Source organism: Myotis daubentonii, chromosome 3 (genome assembly GCF_963259705.1).
Source record: "Myotis daubentonii chromosome 3, mMyoDau2.1, whole genome shotgun sequence".
NCBI lineage: Eukaryota > Metazoa > Chordata > Mammalia > Chiroptera > Vespertilionidae > Myotis > Myotis daubentonii.
Genome location: NC_081842.1, coordinates 30,768,581 through 30,796,359, shown reverse-complemented (window position 1 = coordinate 30,796,359; position 27,779 = coordinate 30,768,581). Strand labels below are relative to the sequence as shown.

Here is a 27,779-nt window from a genome sequence, read left to right as displayed (position 1 = left end):
CATTGGGAGAGATGAAACCGATTCTCACTGTCTTTCCAGGGAATATATTTTCTAAGTTTTTGATACACCAAGCCTTGACCCTCCTTTGGATTCATTGCACAGAACTGGGATTACTTGAGTGGAGTGGACCCGGGGCTGAACTTGTCCATGGGCTTATTTTATGGATAGGGAAGCAGGGACTCTCAAACTCTGACTCTAAAGGTTACTCTGGGCACTGGAGACATATGACTCGATCCAGTCTGCTATGCCAGGGCTTATGCCACTCCTGCTGGACCCAAATGCAAGTGGCATAGTTTACAATCCCCATCTTGACCCATATGGGAGCTGTAAAATATTCTCTATACCTTCCTGATGCTGACATGCTTCCTTTCCTGACAATGGTTAGTCCTCAACGAATGTGTCCAGCCCTAAACTAATGTGTTCCGTCATCAGTAAATTCCTGCCTGTGATAGTCTTTTCTTAAATACCTGTTTAAACAGTAATTTAGATAAGAGTGTCCCATTTGTGTGCAACAGGAAATGCCTGCCTTCTTTTAGATACGCTGGCAAATAATTACTGTAGATAGGGTTTGAATACTGAAAGGCTGTACTCTGGTCATTTCAGACTGCCTGAGGAGCCACCACCCAGTCTGCTGCGGCATAATCTCAGGCCATTTCTATTTTACTCTAAATGAATCTGAAAGAAAATCACTTTGGGGAAATAAAAAGCTTATGAGAAAAGCCATCAGGTCAAAGGGTGCCAGAAGTCTCTTAAAAACGTGTGTTACTAACAGAAAGTCAAGGCACGCCGTCAAAATGGAAAAGAAACACTATCTGATGTATGATAAGTCTGTTCTTACCTGGTCACTCCAGTGGGTATTGGTGATCCTGGCTCCCTAACAACAGAATAAGCCAAACATTAACCAGGTCATGTTTTTCCTTGGGAGTAGGACTCACAGAGATTGAACGTCCTTATTTTAGCTGTTTTAGATTATGTACATAGATACCAAAGGGCTTTACTGGTACTTCAACTATGAATTTTCTGGGAATGTATTTCCATAACCATTTTTAAAAAAAGCTTAGTGCCGTCTCTGTAGAAGAACTCTTGCAAGTGGTCAAAAGCATTTCAGAATAGCTTCGAAGCCACCAGCTTAAGTCGCAAACCATGTTTGTTTAGTGAACTGTCTGTGAAATCCCTAGGAGGGTGGAGAAATGCTGAACCAGATTTAAAAGCCACAGAACAAGCAAGAAATGGGCCACATCCTAGGAGAAAGACAAATGTTTGCTCATTGATTTGGCCCCTTACTTTCAGTTCATGTGATAGTCCTTGCTATCTCCCTTGTTTGTCTCTCCACACTCTTCCATACACTTTAGGGTTTCCTGACAGCCCATAAATGACATGCTTTTGGGACATCCTGGGAGGAAAAGTTCCATAAGGAAGAGGTGGAATAGCCTGGCACCAGGAAGTAGCAAATACTAGAGATGCAAGGAAGCCTAAAAGGTCATTAAAAAAAATTCCATGTGCAAGCCATGTTGATAGACTAGTTCACAAAAATAATGGTCTCTAGAGACATGGAGTCTATAAGTGCGGTGTAGTGTCAAAAGATCCACGGAGGTCTATTTTCTTCTCACCTCTCTCTGGAGGCAGCACTTTCTGAAGACCATGTCCGTCATCAGCTTCTCATTTCCATAGATGTCTCTGTTGTGTAAGCCGGTGCCTCTGGACCCTTACGACAGTCCTTCGAATCGACTTGAAGTTGGTTTTCTGGAAATTCATTTTGCTTAATTTTACTAGTTTCCTTTCTTCCTTTCTTTGGGATCTTAAATGTCATTATCTTGGGGCCATTCTCGCAGAATATTCTGCTGGCCAGTTCAGAGCCTCCTTCTTTGTTCTGTTTGTGTGTCTGGCTTGAAGGGCTCCACCCTTTCCCCCCAGCCCAGCATGCGTTTATTGGCTTTGTTGCTGGTGCGCAGAGCTGGTTCCTGAGGTCCTCTGCCTTCTCACAAACAGGCTGCTGTCACCGCTCTGGAATTGTCCTAACAAGGGAAGAAGAGCACGTCCGGTTTGAATTTGGGAAGGAAATTGATGTCTTCCCCCTCCCTTCCCTGCCCCATCATTAGCAGGCACCGACTCATGGACTCGTGTTCATGTGCTCACGTCCTACCAGGAGGTCCCTGGTGGGGCTTGAGGTTTGGCAGCTCCTCCTCTCCTCCCGGAGCTGGGCACGCATCCTCAGCTCGCAGCCACGTGTAATCCTTCCTGTCTGCTTGCAAGTTGGGCACAAAGTACTGGCGCTTGGGCCCACCCTCTTCTTTAGTAGCAATTAACCTTTACTACAGAGCTTCCTTTGAAGTTTGCTCATGTTTTTATTACAAAACTGCAATGAGGAACATAATGGGGGGAAATGTCTAAATTTCTGAGTTACCTAATCTGTTCAATTCCCTAGCTGGTCTCCTCCTGGCAGTTGTTTCTTGTACTTATGATCTCAACCAGTCTGCCTGAGATCTCAAACCATGTTTCTGTCTCAGCCTATTTTTAAGATTAGTGAGCTATTACACACACACACACACACACACACACACACACACACACACACACATCAAATGCACAGTGTGTGCATTGGGAGGATGTTTTATATGCATATGTGTATACAGCTGAGTATAAAGAACTGATTTCTTGGTCAGTGCCTACAGAAATCATGATGCCTTGCTTTATTGTCACACTACCCACCCATCTATGCTTTTAATATTAGTATTAAACTCTGTTTAGTTGTTAAATATTTTCTATCAATGAACTAATGTGAAGAGTAGAAAGAAAAAATATTTCTGTTAGTACCATTAATGATAATGCTGAGTGATAAGTATTATGATGGGTACTGAATTGCTATTAATGGTGAAACTCAGGATTTTGAATGGCATCTGCCCAGAAGATTTGCAGTTAAACTAGGCAGAGAAGCCAAGTGAAACAAATGGTGAGTTATATAAAACCCACAAAAAGAGAAGGCATTTTAGGCCAGCCTTGCAAATAAGAACCAAAGAATTACGAGTGAAATGGCTTTTTTTCTCCTAGCTTGCCGCTCACAGGAGCTCAAATAAATGAAATCATTTTTCTCTGCTTTTCACTCAGCAGTAAATCATTGGAGATCCAAGGCTGGTAGAAAAGCAACTGTGAAACTCAAAGAAAATATAAGAGAATCTTCTTTTTTCCCTCCTAGGATAGGCAAGGACTTTCTAAGAGGCAAATCACAAAGTGAAAATACGGTTTATTCCATAAAAGTAAAAAATTTTATACAAAAAAACCTCATTAAAAAAACCAAAGGATAAATGATGTACTGTAGAAAGTAGCAAAGGTTATATCAAAAGGTTAATTTTTATTATTATTAATACAACAGACCAATAAAAGCCCAATTAAAAAGAACAAAAACAACAAATAACTTGCAAAAGAAGAAATATGAATGAAAAAATATGTAGTCTCATTAACCACTGAGATGTGAATTAAAGCAAGAATAAATGTATAATCTTTTCCATTGTGTTAATAAATTTTCAAAACAAGACATAATAATAAATGCCAATGTAGTTGGTAGGAGTATAAGTTGGTATACACCCCCAAAAAGCAATCTGTTAATATTCAGTGAGCTTTCTTATAGGAATCTAACCTAAGGAAATGAAAATGGATAAATACCAATATTTATATGAAAGAATGTTTCTTTCAGTGGTATTTATAATTATCAGAAAATTAGAAGCAACAAAAATAAATGCTATGGAAATAGTTCCGTTATTGTGGATTCATATAATGGAATATTATGCAGTAATTAAATTTAGTTTTGAAAATATTTTTTGAAACATAAGGAAGTGTTCATAATAACATATCAAGCGAAGAAACAGAAAAACAAAGTATTCATGTAACATGGTCACAATTTGGAAAACAAACCAACCAACCAACTTTAAATAATATATTTTTTAAAAGGCTGCCTAAGGGTAAAAGGGAGGGCCGGGTTTGGACACCTGGGGCTAGACTCCGTTGACTTTGGCTATACTGTTTAGCATCCTTGAGTATCAGCTTCCAGATTTGCAAGATGGAAGGTTATGCTTCCCACCATGTTTTCTCACTGGGTTGTGAGTGTCAAAATGAGAAAATAAAACATGACTCAGTGGTTGAGTGTTGACCTATGAACCAGGAGGCCACGGTTTGATTCCTGGTCAGGGTCCATGTCCAGGTTGTGGGCTCCATCCCCAGTGTGGAGTGTGCAGGAGGCAGCTGATCAGTGATTCTCTCTCATCATTGATGTCTCCCTCTCTTTCTCCCTTTCTCTCTGAAATCAATAAAAAATGTATTATTTTAAAATGAGAAAATATAGATACAGTTATAAAAGCAGTTATTATTATCTATATTATTTCTGAAATTTCCTCTTTGGAGATTCTGATTTTGTTTTCAAAATGGAAGTCACCTCAAGTGGGAACCTATGTTATTCCAAGAGTCATAGAAAGACATATAATCTAATCCAAGTGTGTGCTCTTGTTGGGTCTCTGGGGATATTAGAACATTTAAAATTTGAATTGAAGAGGTTGATTTCCAAGCTCTTTTCTCAAGTCATTTGCCTCAAATCCAACAATAAAATTGTCTTTCTGTCCTCACTCAGTTAATGACACCTAAAGGATGCATGAAACACATTCCAGTAGCAGGCAGCTCAGCTTCAAGAAGTTACAAGGGTTATTTATCTTTATGGACCACTGATGTATATAACATTTATTACCTGATACTTACCTATTGTAAATGTGCCCAATCTGTCAGTGTGATATTTGAGCAATGCTTTAATTAACTGTAGCTATAGCTCAGGGAGAGGAACTACCATTTTTTCTCCAATAACACAGGTTTAATGGAGATATGATAATTGAGGTAGTTTATCATTTAGATGAAATGTTTTACCAGCTTTTGGGGTGGTTCTTGAGTAACATACATGAATTCATGAGTTTATTTTGGTTTATGCAAATATCCAACACAGTGTGAGAAACTGCATTTGCTGTTGAAAATTTCATAATGCTAGATTACATTAAAATATTGTTTCCTGTTTTGATACATAAAACTCAGCAGGTTTATATTTCCTTTTTTTGGTCACCACAGCCCTTTTATATTTAATTCTTTTTTATCCTTTTTATATTTAATTCTGATGACACTATATTAAAGGTGGTTTGAAAGCAAATCGCCTGAGTTTGCGTATACATTTAATGCCACATGTGGATGAATGGGAGCCTGAGTCTGTCTCCTGGATTTTCTGGACCTATATAAGTTCTTCTTTAGTTTTAATTGGAAATTTTTGCCATTGTAAGCAGAACTGCATTCAGGCTTTAAATTCAAATTCTTCTGTGCAGTAACCTGGGCATACAAGTATTTTGTCTCCACAGGAATTGAAATCCGAATGCACTCGTTTAAATTATGCTTTGGGAGAGTTTATGGGTAATTCAAAGGTCATGGATCAGCTATGCCAGTGGGAGGGCCCAGATGGGTTTGTCTCTATCCTTTCTTTAAGATTTGGGATCACTTTGCTGGAACTGATGGTAGGACTGATTTAACCCTTTGAGGAACTAGGGGAATTTTTACTGACCTTGAATAGATAATTACTAGAGGAAATAGTTCTATTCATCTGGATGCCTTTTTGTTTCCTGCTGCTTAAATGGACAAGTCTACAGATTACGAAGTGGCTTCCAATTTATAGCACTCATTTACAGAGAGAAACAAAATGTTCACAATGGGTGACAAATCCCTTTAAGAATCTATAAAGTAACTCCACATTTGTAGTCGTTAAATGTTACAATTCTAAAGAGATACTTTTATATGTTTTTAGTTGTATCAAGAGTGCTAGTGAACTTTTGGCTCTTCAGCTGAAGTACAAATGCTCCCTGAAGGACAAAATAAGATAGACTTTATCAAGGTGTACCAAGGGTGTTTGGACCCTGAAGTGTATTTCTTTGATAATGTATCTTTGGGGCATTGTTAGAATTGTTTCTTTTGAAGTTGTGTTTGGAGAAAAGTTTGTAATCTGTTGTGGCCCATTTCTATAGGATTAAAGGTGCTTTTCAGGATCAAAATCATTTCCTATATTTGATAGAAAAATATTGATTTGGTTTAATAGTTTAATAAAATGGTTAGGTTAGTTATCTATTTAGTAAGTATCTACTAAGCACCTTTATGCAGCTCACCAGGGGAATTCTGACTCTTGGAGAAGTGTGAGCTCTGAGTCTTCCATGCAAGGCCTTGTTTCATAGCTGGGAATCCTAGAATCATTCACATTAAACTCCAAGTAGCGATGCACAGCATTATGGGATCATCAGGCCAAGCAGAGACATTATGTAACAACTCAAGGAAGTTGTGTTAAATGATATGGTGAGGGGACAAGTTAGGACTTGATCTGGGAGGCTGACTAGAAGCTAGATGGGCAGAGGAGAGCAGAAGTAGGTAACTGGGCAGGCAGAGCCACAGAGAAAGTATTCACTGAGCTTGGAAAACAGGGTTAAGTTTATCTCGCCTGGGGCCTCTTATTGAGCAAAAGGGACAATGGTTTTAAAATGAGAGAGATTTTATTCTAAGTTTAAGAACTTTAGATTTTTACCCATGGGCACTGGGAATGATTAGAGGCTATACCATAGGGAAATATGTGTGCCAGGAAGATTCCTAAGTCCAGCAGCATTGTACAGGCCCAGAGCTGAGGGATACTGGAAAAAGCCTGGAGGTCTGAGACCCAGTTAGAGAACTGTTAGAAATTCAGGAATGAAAACGTGGATTGAAAAAATGGGATGAAGTTGAAAATCTTGCAAGAAGAATGGACAGCCTTTAATGACTGAATAGCTTGGAGGGTGAAGGAGAGAAAATGTCCATGTTATTTTAGGATACTGAGCATGGATAATTAAGGGAAAATAGTATTCCTAATGGAAGTGGGCAGGAGACTTGATTGAGGGCAGAGGTAATGTGCATGATTTTGGGTATACGGAACCTTAATGATAATGAGCTTGTATTTTGGTAACAAACATCCCATAGGAATTCAGTTCTACGCTTGGTTTAGATGGAATTATCTCATTGTTTCAATCAAGAACCAAGCACTTCCTTCAAAAGATACTTTTGCCTGTGCTATCATTTTCATTTTAGAAAGCTTTAAGAGGATGCAGTACTTGATGGCAATTGTTTTTTTGTGTTATAGTTACTTAACTTCCATAAAGAATCAGAGAAGGAATTGGGGCCAGAACTCAGGTTTTCCACCCTCTTGCCCAATAAACTATCTTGGAAGACTTTAGTAATTCATAGAACTGCAGGTTTGGTAGAATCTTAAGTCATCTACTCTAGTCACCAACCTGAGACTAGAATTCCTCCATACCATTTGTAGCTCTGGCTATCTAGGCTATATTAGAACCCCTGCATGGCAACATAAGGTAACTCATTTTACCTTTGGGTGGCTCTGATTGAAATAGTCCTTCTTGTAATTTTAACCCATTTTTCTTAGTTCTCCCTGGAAAGGCCTACACATCAAATCAATCACATATAATTCTTAGTCCATAGTCCGAGTGGACAAGAACCATATGTTTATTTGCTTTAAAAGTAGCTGAAATCCCCTTCAATTGGTAAACTGGTGGGAAATTCAAGCTTAGTCATTATTTTTTTATAATTTCCCTTTATCCTCAAGAAGTTGCATAAAGGTCTTAAGGTCTGACATGGTGTTCTCCTTTCCTTCAGGTGTGGGGGAGGTGCTGCTTTGGGGAGACCTCAGAGCCCTGGTGCCAAGTGTCCAGACTCCTAGTTACTTTACCCTGCTGTACCCACCATGGCCTTGGCACCTGCCCCAGGGGACTGCTCCATTTAGAGACCCTCCGATTTCTTCTCTTTCTCAGTCTGCAGGGAATGCTCTCTTTTTGGTGCACCCAAGACACCTCCTTCCCCATTTCCCCTCTAGAAAGCTCACCTAATTTCCTTAATGATTTTTACTTTTACAAATACTCAGAGGAATCACTAGCTTCAAGTAACTTTAATCATCTTCTCTGTGGAAGTTACTGGGGCAAGAAAATACCAAGGGCTTGGCAGTATGTTTGAAATGGGAAAGGAAAAGTTGAGAAAGAACAAACATAAATTAATATTCCAATAAATAATCCTGCCACAAAGTTAAGCCTTGTTGCACCTGGCAGCCTTTGGAATCTTTGACGATTCTCCTACAATTTAGCCCAAGATACTACTGCATGATACAATTTCCTAATACATTGTTAAATGCTATCAGCTCCCAATCTGGGATGGTTTGCAGGGTGGAAGGTACACGCAGTTTTATTTCTTATCTCTACTTTATTCATACCAATAATTAAATTGCTGATTGTCTCCCAGATGGATCATGGATTGAATTGGCCCATGAGAATATTATTGACAGTTGAATAGTAATTCATTTGATTTATGGATTCACTGCAGATGAACCAAAGAAACAATAACCCCCTCCTCCCCCATCTGTGAATAACAGATTTTAATGCAGGCCTATTTTAACAATGATCCTTCCCTATTTTATTTTCAAAGAAGAACAACCTAGCTGTGGGATTTTTTCTTCTTCTAAATTAGCAGGAATTCATGAAGTTATTATTTGTTCACAGGTAATGAGTGTGTCTATGGCGGTTACCCTGACATTCCTTTGGAAGAAATGCCAGATGCAGATGGCGTAGCCAGCACACCCTCCCTCAATCTTCAAGAGCCATGCTCTCCAGCCACGTCCAGCGAAGCGTTCACGCCGAAGGAGGGCTCTCCTTACAAGGCCCCCATATACATCCCAGATGACATTCCCATTCCTGCTGAGTTTGAACTTCGAGAGTCAACTATGCCTGGAGCGGGGCTAGGAATATGGACCAAAAGGAAGATTGAAGCAGGTGAAAAGTTTGGGCCTTACGTGGGAGAGCAGAGGTCCAACCTGAAAGACCCCAGTTATGGATGGGAGGTAAGAATGTATTTTATTATCACATGTATAGACATTCAGCTGTGTGAAGAAGAGATTACTTTTTGAAATGTAACATAACATAAGCAAACTCCATTTGTTGCAAAAGTTCTTCAGATAGATCTTTAAAGTGAACCTCCCTTATAGTGTCGCTTCTTGATAGAAACAAAAGAGTTGTTTTAAAGGTATATAGAGAGTATGATAGAAAGGAACTCAACTAATGAATGGTCAAAGAATAGTACCAACGGAAAACATCCCAAATATCGTTTCTATAATTAATATTTGGAAACATTATATGGCCATTCAGATAGTATGTGGCATAAGAAAATGAACGTCATCATATGGGTTTTTTTTTTAAATATTTGTTTTGATTTCAGAGAAGACGGGAGAGAATGAGAGAGATAGGAACATCAATGTTGAGAGAGAATCATTGATTGGCTGTCTCCTGACCAGGAATCCAACCGTGACCTCCTGGTTCACAGGTCGATGCTCAAACACTGAGCCACGCTGGCTGGGCCATATGACATATGACATGTTTATCATATTTTCTTGAGCGGATGCTTGGAAGATTGGAGAAAAATTTGTTTTCTCCATTTTGTGGCTGAATTGATTTGGTTTTACAGGTTAATTTTGCTCTGTGTTCTTTTAATATATTTTGCCTCTCCTGATAACCCTGCTTTGATTCTACATTCTTCTAGAATGTGAGTGCTTTGCATTCTGTGATGATTCTTTATATTCAAATTGATTTAATAAGTGATTCATGAATAAAAAGGATAGCAAAAAACAATATGAAAATCAGTCCCTAGTTTCAGCTGCACTTTTCACAGAACCCATCTGACAATATCTAACAATGAGCAGTTATGGTCTGATTATGAAAGCTAAGTAAATTATATGTCCATAGGACAGGTAACTAACTATGTTATTCTTCTGAGTTTATAATTTTGTACATACTCAGCAGAGATATACTGACTATATACTTCCTGTTTATTTTTTATAACTTGAAAACTTTTGTGGTTAATTCATAGTATCATAATTTCTGGAAAATCTGAATATCTGGAAAACTTGTAGGCAATTTCTATATTAGTAAGGAAGTGTTTTTTTGGAGATGTGATTAACCTTTGCTTTTACAGTATTTCAGTTAGACAGAAAGTGGATGAACTAGATTTATTTGATGTGTTCTTTTAAATTCATGATCATTAGTAGATGATCTGGTCAGCTTTTTAAATGGAAATAAATATGCCAGGACTTACTTTTAAATAGTTGTCCTTTTGCTTTATGTATATCCCCTTTTGATACCTGTTCAAAATGCTGAAATTACAATTTTTGTTCTAATTCTGAAGTGCCAAAAGTTAAGATCTGGATTTGGGAGGAGGACAAGGCAGAAATCCTTTCTTAGTTCTGTCCTTAGCTGCAGCTCTGGTAAAGTTGTAGTTTAGCTACATTGCCTTTAGACACGTATATTGATAAGAGTTTTTTAAAAACTCACTGTAGCATTAACTGATATGTGAGTTGAATACATTTTAAACCAAATGCGTAGAACTTTACGTCATTATTGTTCTTCTTAAAATAATGTCTATAAACATTCTAATAATAAGTAACTGATTAAACTTTCATTACAAATCTTTAGAGTTAAACAACAAGTGCAGTCCTGCTCGAGATTATCCAGATGGCTTGGAGTAAAACAAAGCTTAATAGTGAAATTATTTTGCAAGTACAGGGTTGGTAAATACAGGGCTGTGCCTCTTTAGACAAGATACCTATGGGATAGAGGATGAACTTGGAGGAAATTCTTCATCTAGAGGAAATTTTAAAATAATTATAATTTTTTCTCATTGGAGTAAAGTGTCTTCAATATATACACGGGCAAATATCTACCTCTAGAAATGTGGAATGATTCTTTTCCTTACGTCAAAACTGAGTAATGTTTTATTGTTTGGAATTGAAGATACCTCTAAAAGTAGTTTATGACTCGTTGGCTAAGATCACCCATTGCCTCCCTCTTCCTCAGGAATGCAGTTGTCAATTCAGTAGTTTTCTTCACCATTTTAATGGTTCCTGTCACTTTTGAGAATGTGGATTTTCTACCCTAGTTGTATTATGAACAAAATGCTTTTTGGCAAACTTGTTATCCATGGAGGAAGCAGTTGAATTCTTGACTTTAGGGTTTTTTGTTTTTTTTTTAATTTTACCCTAGTTAATACAAAATCCAATCCTGGTTACCAAGGGCACTTTTATAAAGGCATCTCACCCTACTCTTGAATGCTCATTTTTCCTTGTTCTTGTGTCATATTTGCCTTCAACTGTAGCTGATTTCCCTCCTATTTGGTTAGATAGATAATTGTGATTAACTAGTATAACCTCTCTTTTGACACTCCTTCAATTTCAAAAATAAAAGACTTAGGCCAGGAAAAATAAACATGAACAGAGGAAATCCAGATTCAGCAATTATTGAGGACCCACTGTGTGTCAGATTCTGTACTAAATGTTTCCCTGCAAGAACCCAGTCTATTGGGACTGAACCAATCATGGCAATCTCCACTCTAGTAATATCCTTGCTCTTTTCTTCCTACAAAGTTACCCCCCTTGTATATTTCCTGTATAATAAATTGCATTACCATCTGTCCAGTTACTCAAGCAAAAAATGGATCATCTTTGACTCTACTCTTTCCCATACCAAGCATGTCTGGTTCATAGTTCCCGTACTATATCAAGCCTTCATTCTTTGCACACATTGGTCTCCCCACCTGGTTGAAAACTCTTTTCCTTCCCATCCTTAGCAAGTTTCTACTTAGTCTTCAAGTTCTCTTCTTCTGTAACACTATCCCTGACTTTTCTAGTCACAATTTAGTAATGCTTAAATGTTGTCCCACCATAATATCAGATAAACCCATATACTAAAGACCTTAAAGCATTGTACAGCATCCAAATTATTTGTCTAGCTTCCCTAACAGAATGAAGTATCTTTGAGAGCTTGTATAGTTTTATTCTTTAAGTGTAATATCTTGATGGAGTTCACCCTGTGGTACTATCCAATGCTAACTACATTATCTGAAATAACTAGACTGGATTAGTCAGCTCAGGTTGCTATAACAAAATACTATGGACTGAGTGGCTTAATCAACAGAATTTTATTTTCTCACAATTCTGGAGGCTTGGGGAGTCCAAGATCAAGGTTCCAGATGATTTGGTTTCTGCTGGAGACTCTCTTTCTGGCTTAGAGATGGTTGCCTGCTTGCTATCTTCATATGGCCATTCCTAAGTAGTACTGCATGCACACACACACACACAGAGAGAGAGAGAGAGAGAGAGAGAGAGAGAGAGAGAGAACCCCACTTCTCTCTGGCTCCTTTTAGATCAGGACCCCATCAATATGACCTCATTTATCCTTAATTACCACCTAAAGACCCTTTCTTAATGTAGTCAGTCACAATGAGGGTTAGGGCTTTAACACATGGGGTTGGGGAAAATTCAAACATTAGTCCATAACACAAACATTTAACAAATAATTGATCAAGAAGAAAATGAGTGGATGAATGAATGAATGAATGAATGGATATAGTAGTCAAGGAGTGGGTGCTGAGGTAGGTCTATGGAAAGGCTAGAATCTTGATATTAGACATGGAGACTCATCTTAACTCAGCTGCTACTGTGTGATTGTAGGGAAACAACTTAAAATAAATTGATTCCTGCACTTTTATTTGGCAAATGGGACAATAATAACTGTCACATCATTAGTTGTTCTATAATTAAAATGAAGTAAAGAGATATGGTAGTCTTTTTTTAAAAAAAGTTTTTAAAAGAGAAAGCTCAATGTTAATATTGCAATTTGGGGTCACCTTTTTGAACCCTATTTAAATAATGTTTAAAAAGTTAAATATATTTTCCCATAAAGGCACTTTTTGAAAGTCATTTAAGTTTATATTATAGAGAAATAGGATATTTTTGAAAATATGGCTTATAGACCAAAATATACAGTTAAGAAAAATAAGGCATAGATATTGAAAATATCATATATGTGATTTCTTCAAAACTAGTATTGATTTAACAAAGAGAAATTTTAAAAATAACTTGGCAATGATTGCTACCTTGCAATACATGTATGACACGTTTCTAACAAAAAAGACCTTTAAACACTAGGGAGCACTTGATTGTCTCTAGCATCTGAAAGTAATTACGTAGTGATAGAACACTTCTTAGGTTTAGAACAATAGATTTACTGATTGAGTGAATGATAATAAAAATGTGTTGGGGAAAGATGAGGGTTTTCCGGTATGTTTCCTGGAAAGATGACCATTATGTGATAACGTGGGAAGTGCCTGACAGTGCAGAGGGGAGCAGGATTCTGAAGTGAAAATTCCTGGGCTCAGATCTTCCTCAACGTTCTACCTGCTAGTTGAATGATTTGGGAAAAAAAGTTACTTAATTTGCTGCCCTTCAGTTTACTTCCATGTAACATGGTGATAATAATTGTACCTAACCAATTAGGGATATTATGAAGGGAAAATGTGACATTGTGTGTGAAAGCCTACCAAAGAACCGTCTTCCTGGTAGAAGAACTGAATACAGGTGAACAACAACAAAAACGGCTAAAATAAAGATCTGGCACAGGGTTATTAGAGAGGGCAAAGGCCAATTATATTTTATTTATTTATTTTTATAAATTTTATTTCTCTTTCTCCCATTTCTCATTTCCCAAAAATTCAATTATCTCCAGGATGGTCTAATTATGTGACTCTGGGTTTATTTGAAAAGGAAGCACTGGTTGTTTCTTTCTTTCTTTTAAAAATCTTTAAATTCTTTATTAGTTAAGGAATTACAAATGTGTCCTCATTCCCCCCCCCCCGCCATTAACCCCCATCCTCCTCCCCCACTCATGCTCTCATCCCCCTGTTGTCCATGTCCATTGGTTTGGCTTATATGCATGCATACAAGTCCTTTGGTTGATCTCTTCCCCTTACCCCCTCCCTCCCCTACTTTCCCTCTGGGGATTAATAGTCTGATTGCTGTTTCTCTATCTTTGGATCTGTCCCTGTTCATCAGTCTATGTTGTTCTCTATAGTCCACAAATGAGTGAGATCATGTGGTATTTATCTTTCTCTGACTGGCTTATTTCACTTAGCATAATGCTCTCCAGTTCCATTCAAGCTGTTGCAAAAGGCAAGAGTTCCTTCTTTTTTACCGCAGCGTAGTATTCCATTGTGTAGATGTACCACAGTTTTCTAATCCACTCATCTGCTGATGGGCACTGAGGCTGTTTCCAAATCTTAGCTATGGTGAATTGTGCTGCTATGAACATAGGGGTGCATATATCCTTTCTGATTTGTGTTTCTGGCTTCTTGGGATATATTCCTAGAAGTGGGATCACTGGGTCAAATGGGAGTTCCATTTTTAGTTTTTTGAGGAAGCTCCATACTGTTCTCCACAGTGGCTGCACCAGTCTGCATTCCCACCAACAGTGCAGAAGGGTTCCTTTTTCTCCACATCCTCTCCAACACTTGTTGTTTGTTGATTTGTTGATGATAGCCATTCTGACAGGTGTGAGGTGATACCGCATAGTCGTTTTGATTTGCATCTCTCGTATAATTAATGACTTTGAGCATGTTTTCATATGTCTTTCGGCCCTCTGTATGTCCTCTTTCGAAAAGTGTCTATCTAGGTCCATTGCCCATTTGTTGATTGGATTGTTTATCTTCCTATTGTTAAGTTGCATGAGTACCTTGTAAATGTTGGAGATTAAACCCTTATCGGTGATATCATTGGCAAATATGTTCTCCCATGCAGTGGGTCTTCTTGTTGTTTTGTTGATGGTTTCCTTTGCTGTGCAAAAGCTTTTTATTTTAATGTAGTCCCATTTGTTTATTTTCTCTTTAGTTTCCATTGCCCTAGGAGCATTATCAGAGAAGAAATTCCCTTGACATATGTTTGCTATTTCGCTGCCTATGGATTCCTCTAGTATTTTTATGGTTTCCTATCTTATGTTTAAGTCTTTTATCCATTTTGAGTTTATTTTTGTGTATGGTGTGAGTTGGTGGTCTAGTTTCATCTTTTTGCATGTATCTGTCCAATTTTCCCAACACCATTTATTGAAGAGACTGTCTTGACTCCATTGTATGCTCTTGCCTCCTTTGTCGAATATTAATTGGGCATAGTGCTTTGGGTCAATTTCTGGGTTCTCTATTCTATTCCATTGATCTATGCCTATTCTTGTGCCAGTACCAAGCTGTTTTAAGAACAGTGGCTTTGTAATACAGTTTGATATCTGGTATTGAGATCCCACCTACTTTGTTCTTCTTTCTCAGGATTGCTGCAGCTATTCGAGGTCTTTTTTTTTTTATTCCAGACGAATTTTTGGAACATTCATTCTAGATCTGTGAAATATGCCGTTGGTAATTTAATGGGGATTGCATTGAATCTATAGATTGCTTTGGGTAGTATGGACACTTTGATGATGTTGATTCTACCAATCCATGAACACTGTATGTTCTTCCATCTGTTTATGTCTTCCTCTATCTCTTTTGGTTGTTTCTTAATTAACAATTAAAACAAAGATTCAGGAGAGATTCATAAATTTCTTTTTAAGCCAAAGGGTAATGTGAGTGGTGTATTTTTTTCAGAGTCTGAGATATGTCATTGAAAAAACTGTGAAATTGTTTCTTTGGAATATTATCATTTAGCACATTTTGAGGGGGAGGGAGGCTAACTTTATTATCATTGGTCATTATAAAACTCTGCAGGTAGATGTAAGTCAATTGACAATGCACCTAGTAGGTGCCAAACCATCTATTTTATCCATCTTACCCAGAATTCCTCCAGATCATTTTAACCAGTTAAAATACCAGATATGAACTTAGCTTTTCTTTTCTTCCCCTCAAACACACACACATTCAGACACTGAAAAATAATGATATGAGTGGGCAGTAAGTTTCTCTTATGTTCTGTTAGAGAGAAGGGAAGGACTAGTTGAAAGAGATTTTTACTGGAGTCAGAAATTCGTTAAATAATTTTGATGCAATGCTTTGACAATACGTTATATTTTAGCAATGAACTCTTGAAATGTGATATTATAGTAAAGGTGTGCCTCCCCATTTAAAAAGAAATAGTTCTCATGTTTGTAAGCTTGATTTTGAGTTCTGCAGTGATGCCTCACTTATTGGAACATGCAATCTATGTGTTAGCTGAAACAAGAATATTCATTAAAACAACAACAGCAGCATCATAATTTCAAGAAACATAACAAGCTGGTTCAGAGTCAGGAGGCTGACCATCAAATAATATATGTTTGGTAATCAAGAAAAATGGGTAGTTTGGGATTTTAGAGATATGCACCAGATATCTTTGTTTATTTATTTATTTATTTATTTATTTATTTATTTATTTATTTTTTAATTAAATCTTTATTGTTCAGATTATTACATTTGTTCCTTCCCCCCCCCATAACTCCCCTCCTCCCAGTTCCTGCCCCACCCTCCGCCCTCACTCCCCACCCACTGTCCTCATCCATAGGTGCACGATTTTTGTCCAGTCTCTTCCTGCACCCCCCCACACCCCTTTCCCCCCAAGAAGAGTCAGTCCATTCCCTTTCTATGTCCCTGATTCTATTATAATCACCAGTTCATTCTGTTCATCAGATTATTTATTCACTTGATTCTTAGATTCACTTGTTGACAGATGCATATTTGTTGTTCATAATTTGTATCTTTACCTTTTTCTTCCTCTTCCTCTTCTTAAAGGATACCTTTCAGCATTTCATATAATCCTGGTTTGGTGGTGATGAACTCCTTTAGCTTTTCCTTATCTGTGAAGCTCTTTATCTGACCTTCAATTCTGAATGATAGCTTTGCTGGATAAAGTAATCTTGGTTGTAGGTTCTTGGTATTCATCACTTTGAATATTTCTTGCCACTCCCTTCTGGCCTGCAAAGTTTCTGTTGAGAAATCAGCTGACAGTCGTATGGGTATTCCCTTGTAGGTAACTGAGTTTCTTTCTCTTGCTGTTTTTAAGATTCTCTCTTTATCTTTTGCTCTTGGCATTTTAATTATGATGTGTCTTGGTGTGGTCCTCTTTGGATTCCTTTTGTTTGGGGTTCTCCGTGCTTCTTGGATCTGTAAGTCCATTTCTTTCACCAGGTGGGGGAAGTTTTCTGTCATTATTTCTTCAAATAGGTTTTCAATATCTTGCTCTCTCTCATCTTCTGGCACCCCTATAATTCTGATGTTGGTACGCTTGAAGCTGTCCCAGAGGCTCCTTACACTATCCTCGCATTTTTGGATTCTTTTTTCATTTTGCTTTTCCGGTTGGATGTTTTTTGCTTCCTCGCATTTCAAATCATTGACTTGATTCTTGCGCTCCTCTGGTCTGCTGTCGGGCGTCTGTATAATATTCGTTATTTCAGTCCGTGTGTGCTTAATTTCTAGTTGGTTCCCCAATATAAGATCGAGGGTCTTATTAGTTTTCGTGTAGATCTCATTAAGTTTATCGGCAGCTTCTAAACAGTTCTTGAGAGACCTTAAAAGTGTGGTTCTGAACTCTATTTCTTCCATTGACAATTTTGTCCTGTTTCTTTGTCTCCGCATTTTGTTATGCTTCCTTGGTGCACCCCCTAGTGGTCTTTGTTCACAGTCTTATAGATAAATCTTGATTGTTGTAGCTAATTCCAGGGAGGGTTTGACCTCCAGGCCAAGTGGCTATGAGAATCAGCTGTGTCAGCAGTGAGAGAACTTCTGTCCTCTAGGGAGGTGCTAATCTAGCCTTTGCCTGAGGCTATCCGGCAAATGCGTCTGTGCAGGGCTTGGGCGGGGCGGGTCGCACAGGATCAACAGGGTGGGCCGGAGAGAGCAGTTATGGCGGCTCTCAGTCCTGTCGCAAGGGGCTCTGCCTCTCTGAGTCCCAGCACCCGCTGCAAAGCTCGGAGAGAAAGCTGCACTCGCTCTGACCAAAGCCAGACAGTCCCGCTTCTCCCGTTTGAGTCTGGGTCCCTAAAGACTCGCCTGTATCTGGTGCTCAGAGTCTGCGACTCCCTCCCGATTGAAAACAACAACCGTGCCCTCCGCCGCCAGCCCGCTCCGCACACTCCGTACCTCAGAATTTGACTTCAGCACTGCGCCTCCTCTGAGTGTCCGTATGCGTTTCTCTTTCCTCCTAGTTGTAGGACTTCCACTCAGCCAGCATTCCTGTGGTTCTGGGTGATGTCCCTTCCGTTTTTTGGTTTCCCTTTTGAAGTAGTTGTTCAAAGCAGCAAACTCCGGCGTTAACCTATGCCGCCATCTTGGTTCTCCGCCGCACCAGATATCTTTGATGGCAGTATTGCTCCCCTACTTCTCCTTAGGTCTGCTTGGGCTAAAATGAATTTTACCTGTTTGTTGTTATTTTTTTCCAGAGAAAAAGCATATATTCATTAATGAGAAAGCAAGTACCCTTGACCAATTTCGTGTCCTTAGAGCTAGATAGCTAAGAAGTGAGGACCTTTCTCTTAATAATTTTGAAATGAATTGATTCTAAGAGAGGAGAAGGCTACCAAGTATCAAAAAGGGTGTTTTTAATGGGTAATTAAGAAAGAGGAATGTAATCTAATACTAAATGTATATTACCATGAAACCTTACACTATAAAGTATGATGTTTTTGCAATATTATTAAAAGATGGCAAGTATAGTTTGGATATTCAATTTTACTTTGTGAGAAGTTACAAACTGAGAAAATGTTAAGAGAAGACATGAGGTTTAGTTCACATGACCCTGAACATGATCGTCATGAAATTCATGCACAGGTGGGTCCCTAGGCCAGGCCAGCAATCAGGGTCTATGGGGGCCATCTTGCCCACTCCCTGGGGGCCTGCTGGCTGCTGGATGGGGCCTGCTGGCCACCAGATGGGGCCTGCTGAAAGGGGGAGGGACCATGGGAGGTTGGCTGGCTGTGGGAGGTTGGCTGAGGGAGCACACTGACCACCAGGGGCCAGTCCCTGCATGAGTGTCTGCACCCTGGTGGTCAGTACACGTCATAGCGACCCATTGTTCCGGTCGTTCGGTGGTAACGGTTGCTTAGGCTTTTATATATATAGATTATAGAAACAGAATCACTGATTGTTGAAAGAAAATAGAAGTTTACTCTCCCGAAGTATCAGGAACTATGTCTAGTTTTGTCCTGGCCTCAAGAGAGACCCCTCTTTTCTGAGAAGAGTCGGAACTCCCCTTAACCCACCCACCTACATTCTTTCAACACCAGGGAGCTTGCTCAGCTTACACTTTCTTCCATGAAAGGTACTGATGGGGAGTTCAGCATGTCAACTCTTCCTATTACTGTTTTGACAACTTCTAGTACTTCCAAAGTGTTTTCAGTGAGGTGGGAAAGTCTGGTATTGAAAATTTGTAAAAGTTACCCAAGTGTCAGGAGTCTTTTTTTTTTTACTCTGTCTGTCTTGGCGATTAACTAAAATTTGTGTGTGAGCCACTTTTCAAAAGAATATTGGGTGATTTTCTTCCAATTAAGAACCCTCATCTAAATTGTTAGCATATCTCACAAAATGGACTAAAATGAATTTTTTGTTACTATTTATTTGCTGCTATACTATACTTGCATGGTTGTTGCTTCTCCCTTTAGTCACTAAATCAACAGTAAAACTAATGGGCTCAAAATAAAAAAAAAGTTCAGGAAAGATCCTTGTAACACAGACTTCACAATCGGTTCTAAGATTTGGTCTATCCAGGGGCAGAGGTTCATTATAATGCTTCATACTCTAGAACACTTAGTTGGGACCACAGCATAAAGATACTCTATTCTCTAAGCTTTTCTCTTGAGTGTAAGTTAGGAAGCAGTGGGAAGCAACAGGAAATAACTGATTCAAATCTGCCTTAGAATAAAAGAGTTGGTGCATGTTCTCTGCTTCCCAGTTTGTTCAGTGTAGCACTATGGAGAGAATTTGTTCCAATAATGATAAGCAGGTAGTGTGGAGACATGCAGACACTGACGGTACTTACACACTCTTTAATTTGAGCAATACATAAAACATTTTTATTAGTATAGCATCTTAGCTTCTCAGAGTTTACTTGCACTGACAGAATCATTTAGTAATTGTGATAAAGTACTAATCCTGCCTGAGAATTTATAAAAATGAATTAGTATTTCAGTTAGAGGAACATTCAGTGAATAAATGCTAGCCTCATGTTTGCTCTGACTTTTCATGAAGTAGCTGAAGCCGAAGATAGGTAAATATTGTATGCTTTTAAAGAACATTTTCTCCATGATAATTAGTAGGATTCTCAAGCCCCCCAGCCCCTGAAAAAAAAACAAAAACAACCAATCACAAAAGCAGGAAGTGGTCAGGTATTATTATGACAAAGAATAAGATAAAGAGATGTGTGCACGCGCATGTGTGTAGCAAATAGATACCAACAGCTACCTTCTCATTTGTTATTCCTTTCATGTTGATATAACAAGATTTTAGTACAGCACAAGAAATTTGACAACAACTTTGTTATATAGGGACTTTTGCTTGTACTGATAGAAGGTGAACAAACATTACACAGAAATAGCTTGCTTCACTTAGGACAGTGGTTCTCAACCTTCTGGCCCTTTAAATACAGTTCCTCATGTTGTGACCCAACCATAAAATTATTTTCATTGCTACTTCATAACTGTAATGTTGCTACTGTTATGAATCGTAATGTAAATATCTGATATGCAGGATGGTCTTAGGCGACCCCTGTGAAAGGGTCGTTCGACCGCCAAAGGGGTCGCAACCCACAGGTTGAGAACCGCTGACTTAGACGCTCACACCATAGCTGGGTCCATCAGAACTCCTATGACCAAAGGAGAATATCTCAGAGATATCTTCTCAGAGAGACATTCGTGACCAGGAATAAGACAAGCAAGGTCAAGAACACTTAAAAGTTTATTCTGTGATTGTTGGTCATGTCACTTGCTCCCAATATCTACTACTTGCAGATCCAATTATTAAGCATGTATCCCATCAGCTTTCAGACCAGACTTTCATTCCATCAGTCAAATGTTACCCAAGGCACAGGAAATAATTGCTTTGTGCTACTTAATCTAATCCTAGGAAGTCAGTTGTTGGCTGTCATCTGATACAGAAGCAGTATCTTCACAACCCACCCTGCACAACCTTACACGCACACGCACACACACACGCACACAAATACATATGCCTTCTTAAGTGTTTTTAATTGATCATTTTGGAATCTAAATTTTGGATTTTTGGATCTAAGCATTTTGGATGGTCCCTGATGCTTTCTCTATGTAAGCCATGTGAAGTTGGGTACCTTATGGTTCCACTTTGGCAGCCACTATAATATTTTTAAAAAAATATTTTTATTGATTTCAGAGAGGAAAGAAGAGGAAGAGAGAGCAATAGAAACATCAATGATGAGAGAGAATCATTGATCAGCTGCCTCCTGCAGGACCCATACTGGGGATCAAGCCCACAACCCGGGCATGTGCCCTGACTGGGAATTGAACCTGGGATCTCCTGGTTCATAGGTCAGTGCTCAATCACTGAGCTACACTGGTTGGGCTATAATTTTTTTTTTTAAAGAAGGGCCAGTAATCCTTCCACCCCTTCAAAAAACTCCAAATAAATCATTTTTAGAAACCTCAAAGGAGGATTCCATTTATAATGCCCTGCAGGACTTAAATCCTTTCATCTAATATATCTCTGTTATTCACTTTCTTACTCTTTTAATATCTTCCACACCCAGCAGGTGCTGCTCTTGAAGACTTTGCCCTCTCAAACACTCTCATCACCTTTGTCCGTTGTAGTATTACTGGGTATAGATTGCTTCGCCTTAGCATCTGGATTTAGCTAATAAACAAGGATCCAGCTGTTGACCCAGAAGGAAGACTCCTTCCTCCCTGGGAGCATGATGGGGAGAAGATGACGATTACAGATATCTCTGCTCTGAAATCTTCTCTCTTCTTCCTACCACACCTTCATGTAGAGATTTGTATAGGAGATATGCATATATTTCCTATGATTTATTTTCTGTGACTATGGGTCAGTCAGTTCCTGTCACTGACCCGTGGGATGTGGGCACCTTTGTGCCTCCTACCAACTGACAGTGGTATTTTCCTCTGACACTGCAGCTGACCTCCCAGGCTGCCCTGCCCAGGTGTGCTTGGCATGGCACAGCAACCTCAGTTGGTTGGCAGCCACAGGTGTGGATGATTTGTTTTTTTGTGTGTTTTTTTCCTTCTTCATTTGTTTAGATTCTTGCAGTAGGAATTCAGCAGGTGTGTGATGCCAGCAGAGAATCTCCACCCTGGCACAGAGGCCAGCTGCCCTCAGAAAACATGTTCTTGTTGGTCTCATAACAATGTCAGCTTGAATTGCCATTTTCCTGGAAACCTCCCCCAAAGGCAAGACTCTGCCTAACCAATGAGTTAGGGTAAGTTCATCTCAAGAGATGAGCATGAAGAGTCTCCTTATTTGAACCTAATCTACACATGGGAGCAGGTTACCTGGCTCTTCCCTCATGCTTTTTTTTTTTTCCATTCTGTTTTCTTTCTAATTTGAGCTGGTATCATTCTAATTACAGGGTTGTAGGAAATCCCGGACTTGTTATCCAAAGAGACATAAACCATGCTAGGATGCTGTTGACATATTAATTTATGCTCATTTGATTGAGACTAAGCAGTAGGAGCACAGATGGAGAGCAGTTCTGTGTTCTTCCATCTCCCTGCAATCTCAGGGAGCCACTGATCCTGGGACCTAGTCAGTTCAAGGGCAAGGTGAAATTGGAGGTCACTCCTGGTCTAGTCTTACGCGAAGGGGCTGGAGAAGGTTAACTTCGATAATGCTTTCTGAGGAAGCCAGATGATCTAGAGAAGGAGGTGACCAAGAGCCACGACAGCTGTTAGTCTAGGTCAGCAGTGTGGGCCAGAGCCCCCAAACCTTTCCCTCTCCTCACTCTCATTAACTTAGCCAAGCACTTGTACTATGACTTCTTTTGGCTAGATCATAATATCTAAAGAAATAAATACACGCACCTTAGATTATTCCGATTTCTTCCTTTGTCACAGATCCTTCCCTGGTGTTTCTCTTCAGAGTCAAACTTGGAGTTTATTGGATGTTGGTTTTATTTGCATACACATAATACAGGTGGGGTGGGGGAGAGGACTGGGAGTCCTCACAGTTCTTGCCCTTTGGGCCCTATATGTCTTTGAATATAGGTGTTGGTCATCTAGTCCCTGTAGGTGACGCAAATGCACCACAATGTAGTGGTGACACGTGTCAGAGGAGCATTTGTCTGGAAGGGCAGCAGATGGGATCTGTAAATCATACTTGGGGAAAAGGGGTGACACGTGCGAGTACCAGATAGTGAGTAGACTAGGCTTTCATCCTGCATCTTAACCTTTTATAATGCAGATATTTATGTTAACATACATTTGATCTGAGGGCACTAGCTGAAGAGAACTGATTGTAATAATCCAGAGAAGTAAACATTAAACATCATATGAACCATTAAGGTCAGTTTTACAGCTGTTATCCTTTGTACTGACATTTTATATGTTTGTCTTTAGTTATTGCTAATATATTATTTTAATCATAGCATCTCTTGAGAATCTAGTTCTTCAATAATAACAAATAAGTAAGATAAAAACCCTTACATTTGAGCTCCGGGATTGAAAGTGGTCAGTCATATGCCCAGTGTTTGATTAGAACTTACTTTATATCCAAGTTACTGGCCCCCTTAAGAGACGAAGGAGGATTAAAAATAGCTCTGTTGCCCAGTGGGTGATTCTCAAAAAGAAAAAGAATTATCATTGTGTTTAATAAGAGAACTGACAAGCAATCATAATTCTTTCCATTAAGTAAATATGTTAGAGAAATTTATTATGAAATGACACATTATGCGAGCCAGGAATCAAAGATGACATCCTTGCATTAAATACGGTAGATGCCATTAAGGAAAACAGTCAATATGTCACCAAGCCATGGCCTGTAAAAATTAAATTGATTTGGTAAATGTAAGTAAGATAGATCTGTTTGCTTTCATCATCAATTTTGAGTGGGTGAACAGGTGATGTCACCAACCTGGGAGCGATAAAGATGCAGGACCATCTGGAAAGGCAGGTGATGAATGGGCAACTGCTTTTGGATAGTGACAGTGCGGTGGTACTTTGTCACTTGGGATGCAGTACTTAATAACTTTTCAATACCATCATAATAAATTTCACTGCCTTATTAATATAGAAATGGTGAGTTATTACCATGATGGTGAGTGTAAATAACTGGAGATGCAGCCTTCAAGAGCTGATTGTTTGGGCATGTTTCTTTAAGCAACACAGTTGACTCGTGATAATCAACCTATGTCTCTACCAGTAGAGTTTATTGCACTTGTCAAAGGAAAAAGTAGTATTATTCAAAATTATATGAAGTCGTAATAAACAAGTTTAATATATTATAAGACTTTTCCTGTAAGTTTTCAAACATGAGGCAGTAAATCATTTTTAATAATGTCTTTTCATGTAAAATAATGTCCTTATGCAGTAATAATGTCTTTTCTTAACTATTAACAAAACAGTCGACTTCTTTGTATGTGTTTTAAAGGGTTATTTTTATTTGTACTTTTCAATCATTGGAAAACTGCAGAATGAAATCCTTTTGCAAATAAAGAGCTAAGGCAGGAACCTTAGAACGTTTCATTAACAAGCTCGAAAGTTGCTGAGTCCGGGCCATGTCACACGTTTCCATTTTAATTGAACAGATGTACTTAAGGGTAAACCACAGCAAACGAAATACAGACAAAATTATAAACACGTGTCACTAAGAAGTAGGCAGGAAAGAGCCCCTGATGAGCATCTGTGTGTATTTTATGAAGCCAAAGACCGCCACTTCATATGTTCGTCGCTGATGTCTCCAGTTTAATGAGGAGACACCAAATATGTAGATAGGTGTAAGTTGAAGATGAATTACTAGATCAATCACTTAGCACCGTTCCGGGTGTCTGTGGCTGTGCGGTGGGAAAATAATTAGATCTGGGATGCTGTTCGTATTTCCATACTGGTGTCCCGTTGTCTGCGATAGAATACGGAAAACTTCCTCTTTCATGTCACTGTGGTCTTTATGTTGTTTCTTGGCCAGGCTGACTTTTAATTCTGACATTGTCTTTCAGGCTGTAGTGTGCCAGCCTCTTAAATGAAATGCCTCTCCGCCATTTCTATTACTGCTGAAAAGAGAGCCAGCAGTCTATTAACAGGCAATAAAGTTCAGGAAGCCCAGGACTCATTTCTTGGGTCAGAGGTGAAAATTGCATACGAAATGAAACAAAGGTGTGCCTTGATCGCTCAAGAAGCAGCTCCAGAAAGAACACACGTGTTGTTAGCTAGAAGTCGCCCACTTAAAGGAAAAGGAATAATCGTAATAATGTTGGCTGATGGAGTTAAGTACTCAGTTGAGAGAAATTATATCAATCTGACAAATATAGCCTTTACAGGAGATAAAGTCTCTAATGACCTTAAATGCATATATTTATCATTTAATTCAACAAGCCAATTCCCTTGGGCTTTTGACCAATGAAATTTCCCCTATAGTTTAGAATTTTTCTTTTCTTTTCTTTTTTTTTTTTTTTACTAGCCCAGAGAATAATGGCCATTTGTCAGAGGGTTCCAAAGCTAAGCACAGTTGGGAGCAAAGAACAGGGGAGAGAAAAAAAAGAAGGCTAATAGAGTCTTTCCACCTCAGAGAATATTAATACCAAGTTTAATTGATGCAAGAGCTGCAATAGTTGGTGGCTGAACAGTAGGTGGCAGACATTGTAGTGAAGAAATGGGGAAATTTTAATCTCAGCTATTTTCATCTGATTTCATTAACTTCCAAATATATCATCAGTGTCCACAGCACATGAATTTGCGAAAAAAAATAAGAACACTACATAGTTATGAAATGTGCTAGTTGAACATGGAGAAATCAAAAGGATCCTACAAAACAGAAGCAAAAAGTCTAACATTTCAGCAGGTAAAGTGTGTGAAACGGGAAAGCCCAAAGAATAAAGGGGCCCTTGTGCACAGTGGGCTTTTCCTCGCTGTTTTTCTTGGTCTTGACGTGATGAAGTGTATGGGTGATACGCACGAAGTGCCGTGACTCCTGTATCTCCCTTTGTGAGATTGTCCATGCCTTTGTCCGTGCTGTCAGTCAGTTGTTCTTTCTCTTGGGCAGCCACATTGGTAACCACAGGATCTACTTGCAAATAGATTTCTGTAAAACCATATTATCCTCCAGCTCTTTACTCCTTCCCCCCACCCCCTTTCCTCAACAATCTGGCCATTCATGTGGCATGGCTCCCTGTTTGCTTCTTTGTCAGATGTCTAGTGGTTTTTGTTTCAGGGAGGCCGAGAGAGACAGTGGAAAGAACACTGATCTGGGTACCAGGAACCTTGACTTCTTGCCTCAGCTCTGACTTAGGACCTTGGAAAAGTCACCTGGCTTTGTCCTCTGAAGTCTCCCTGAGGTCTATTCTAGCTCTGACTTTCTGAGTCTTTGAATTCTGTCTCAGGCACCCACTCTTCTTTTTATCGTTGTGGACATGCTCTACATGGTCATGATTTTAGAGATTTTATTTATATCAGGGCCATGTTTTGCTCTTTGCGCCTGGGAAGGATACAACTTAACTTTAAGTAGAAAATGGATGCTTGTTTTACAAGTTATCTTGTATTAAACTTGTATAATTATCTTTTGTAAACCTAAAATCAAAGCACCCTTGATATGAATATCTTTATAGCTTACATATTTCAGCAGAGACGGCAGCTTAAGTCCAAAGCTTTGTTTTGGAGGGGAAGTAAGTTGGTTAGAGAGAGGATTCTCTTCCTACCCATCCCTGAAAAGATGCAGGCATCCATTTTATTCTGTTCTCTGGATATGACTTAGTTCAGCCTCCACTGTACTGAGACACTAAGGCAACATTCAAAGGTTCCATTTGGTTCTCTCAAATATACACAGGTGTCACGGGCCCTTGTCTAGTCCTCCCCCCCCTTCCACTCTCCCTCCTCCTTCTCTTTCTTCATCTTCTTCATCATCTTTATATTCTTCTTCAATAAAAGAGCCAGCATAGCATATGGGCTGAGGAGACTGGGATTAGAGACAAATGGCCTTGGTCCAAATTTTCTATCACTTACTAGCTTTGTGACTTTGAATAAGTACTTAACCACTTTTTGTCTCAGTTACCTCATCTGTAAAATAGTAACAATAGGATCTGCCTCATAGGATTAATGTGAAGATTACTGTGTAAAGTAATGTAAAGTGTTAGAGCAGGGCTTGGCATGACATAGTAATCACTTCAAAGCACACTAATTTTTGTCATTATCATCACCACCATTATTCTAAAGCTGAGGTATCATCATTCCAAAGTCGGGGGTTCTTTTTGCATCATATTTGTGGGGGAAGGATTGGTGAATTCAGTCTTTGGATTGTCAGAGTTATCACATTGCAGAATTAAATATCGTCCCTTGTCTAAGTGGTGCTGGCAAGTGGCCTTCCCTAGAACCAACCGATTCGGAATGCCGATGGATGTTTAAATGGTTCTTTTACTGAGTACTCTGGTAAGCATTTCTAAACAGTGCAGAGGAGGAGGACAAAGGGGTTTTGACTTTGTGCTTAATGAACTTAGTCTCATATAGCATGGTAGGGTGGGATTGAGAGAGGTAGGAGCTAACGCTTAAGTCTTTGAAAAGTGTACCTCCTCAGGCCTAACTCTCTTGATGCATTCATCCTTTGGAGAGCTCTCTCTCCTTTTTACTCTTATTTATCTTTCTTGGTTCCAACACTCCTGTGTGTTGTAAACTCTGCCCCCTGGGGCTTCAGCCAGATAACAATAGGCCTGGTTTTCTCTCGCAGGGTCAAGT

General features: G+C 39.1%; 1 protein-coding gene across 8 annotated transcripts in view; it reads left to right on the top strand.

Moving 5' to 3' along the window:
• MECOM (MDS1 and EVI1 complex locus) overlaps positions 1-27,779 on the top strand; it is a 576,406-nt gene that overhangs the window by 271,025 nt on the left and 277,602 nt on the right. For all 8 annotated transcript variants that reach the window (XM_059686973.1, XM_059686974.1, XM_059686969.1 and 5 more), the window contains exon 2: positions 8,595-8,932. In XM_059686973.1, the coding sequence (XP_059542956.1) occupies positions 8,595-8,932 (338 nt within the window). The remainder of the gene's footprint in view (positions 1-8,594; positions 8,933-27,779) is intronic.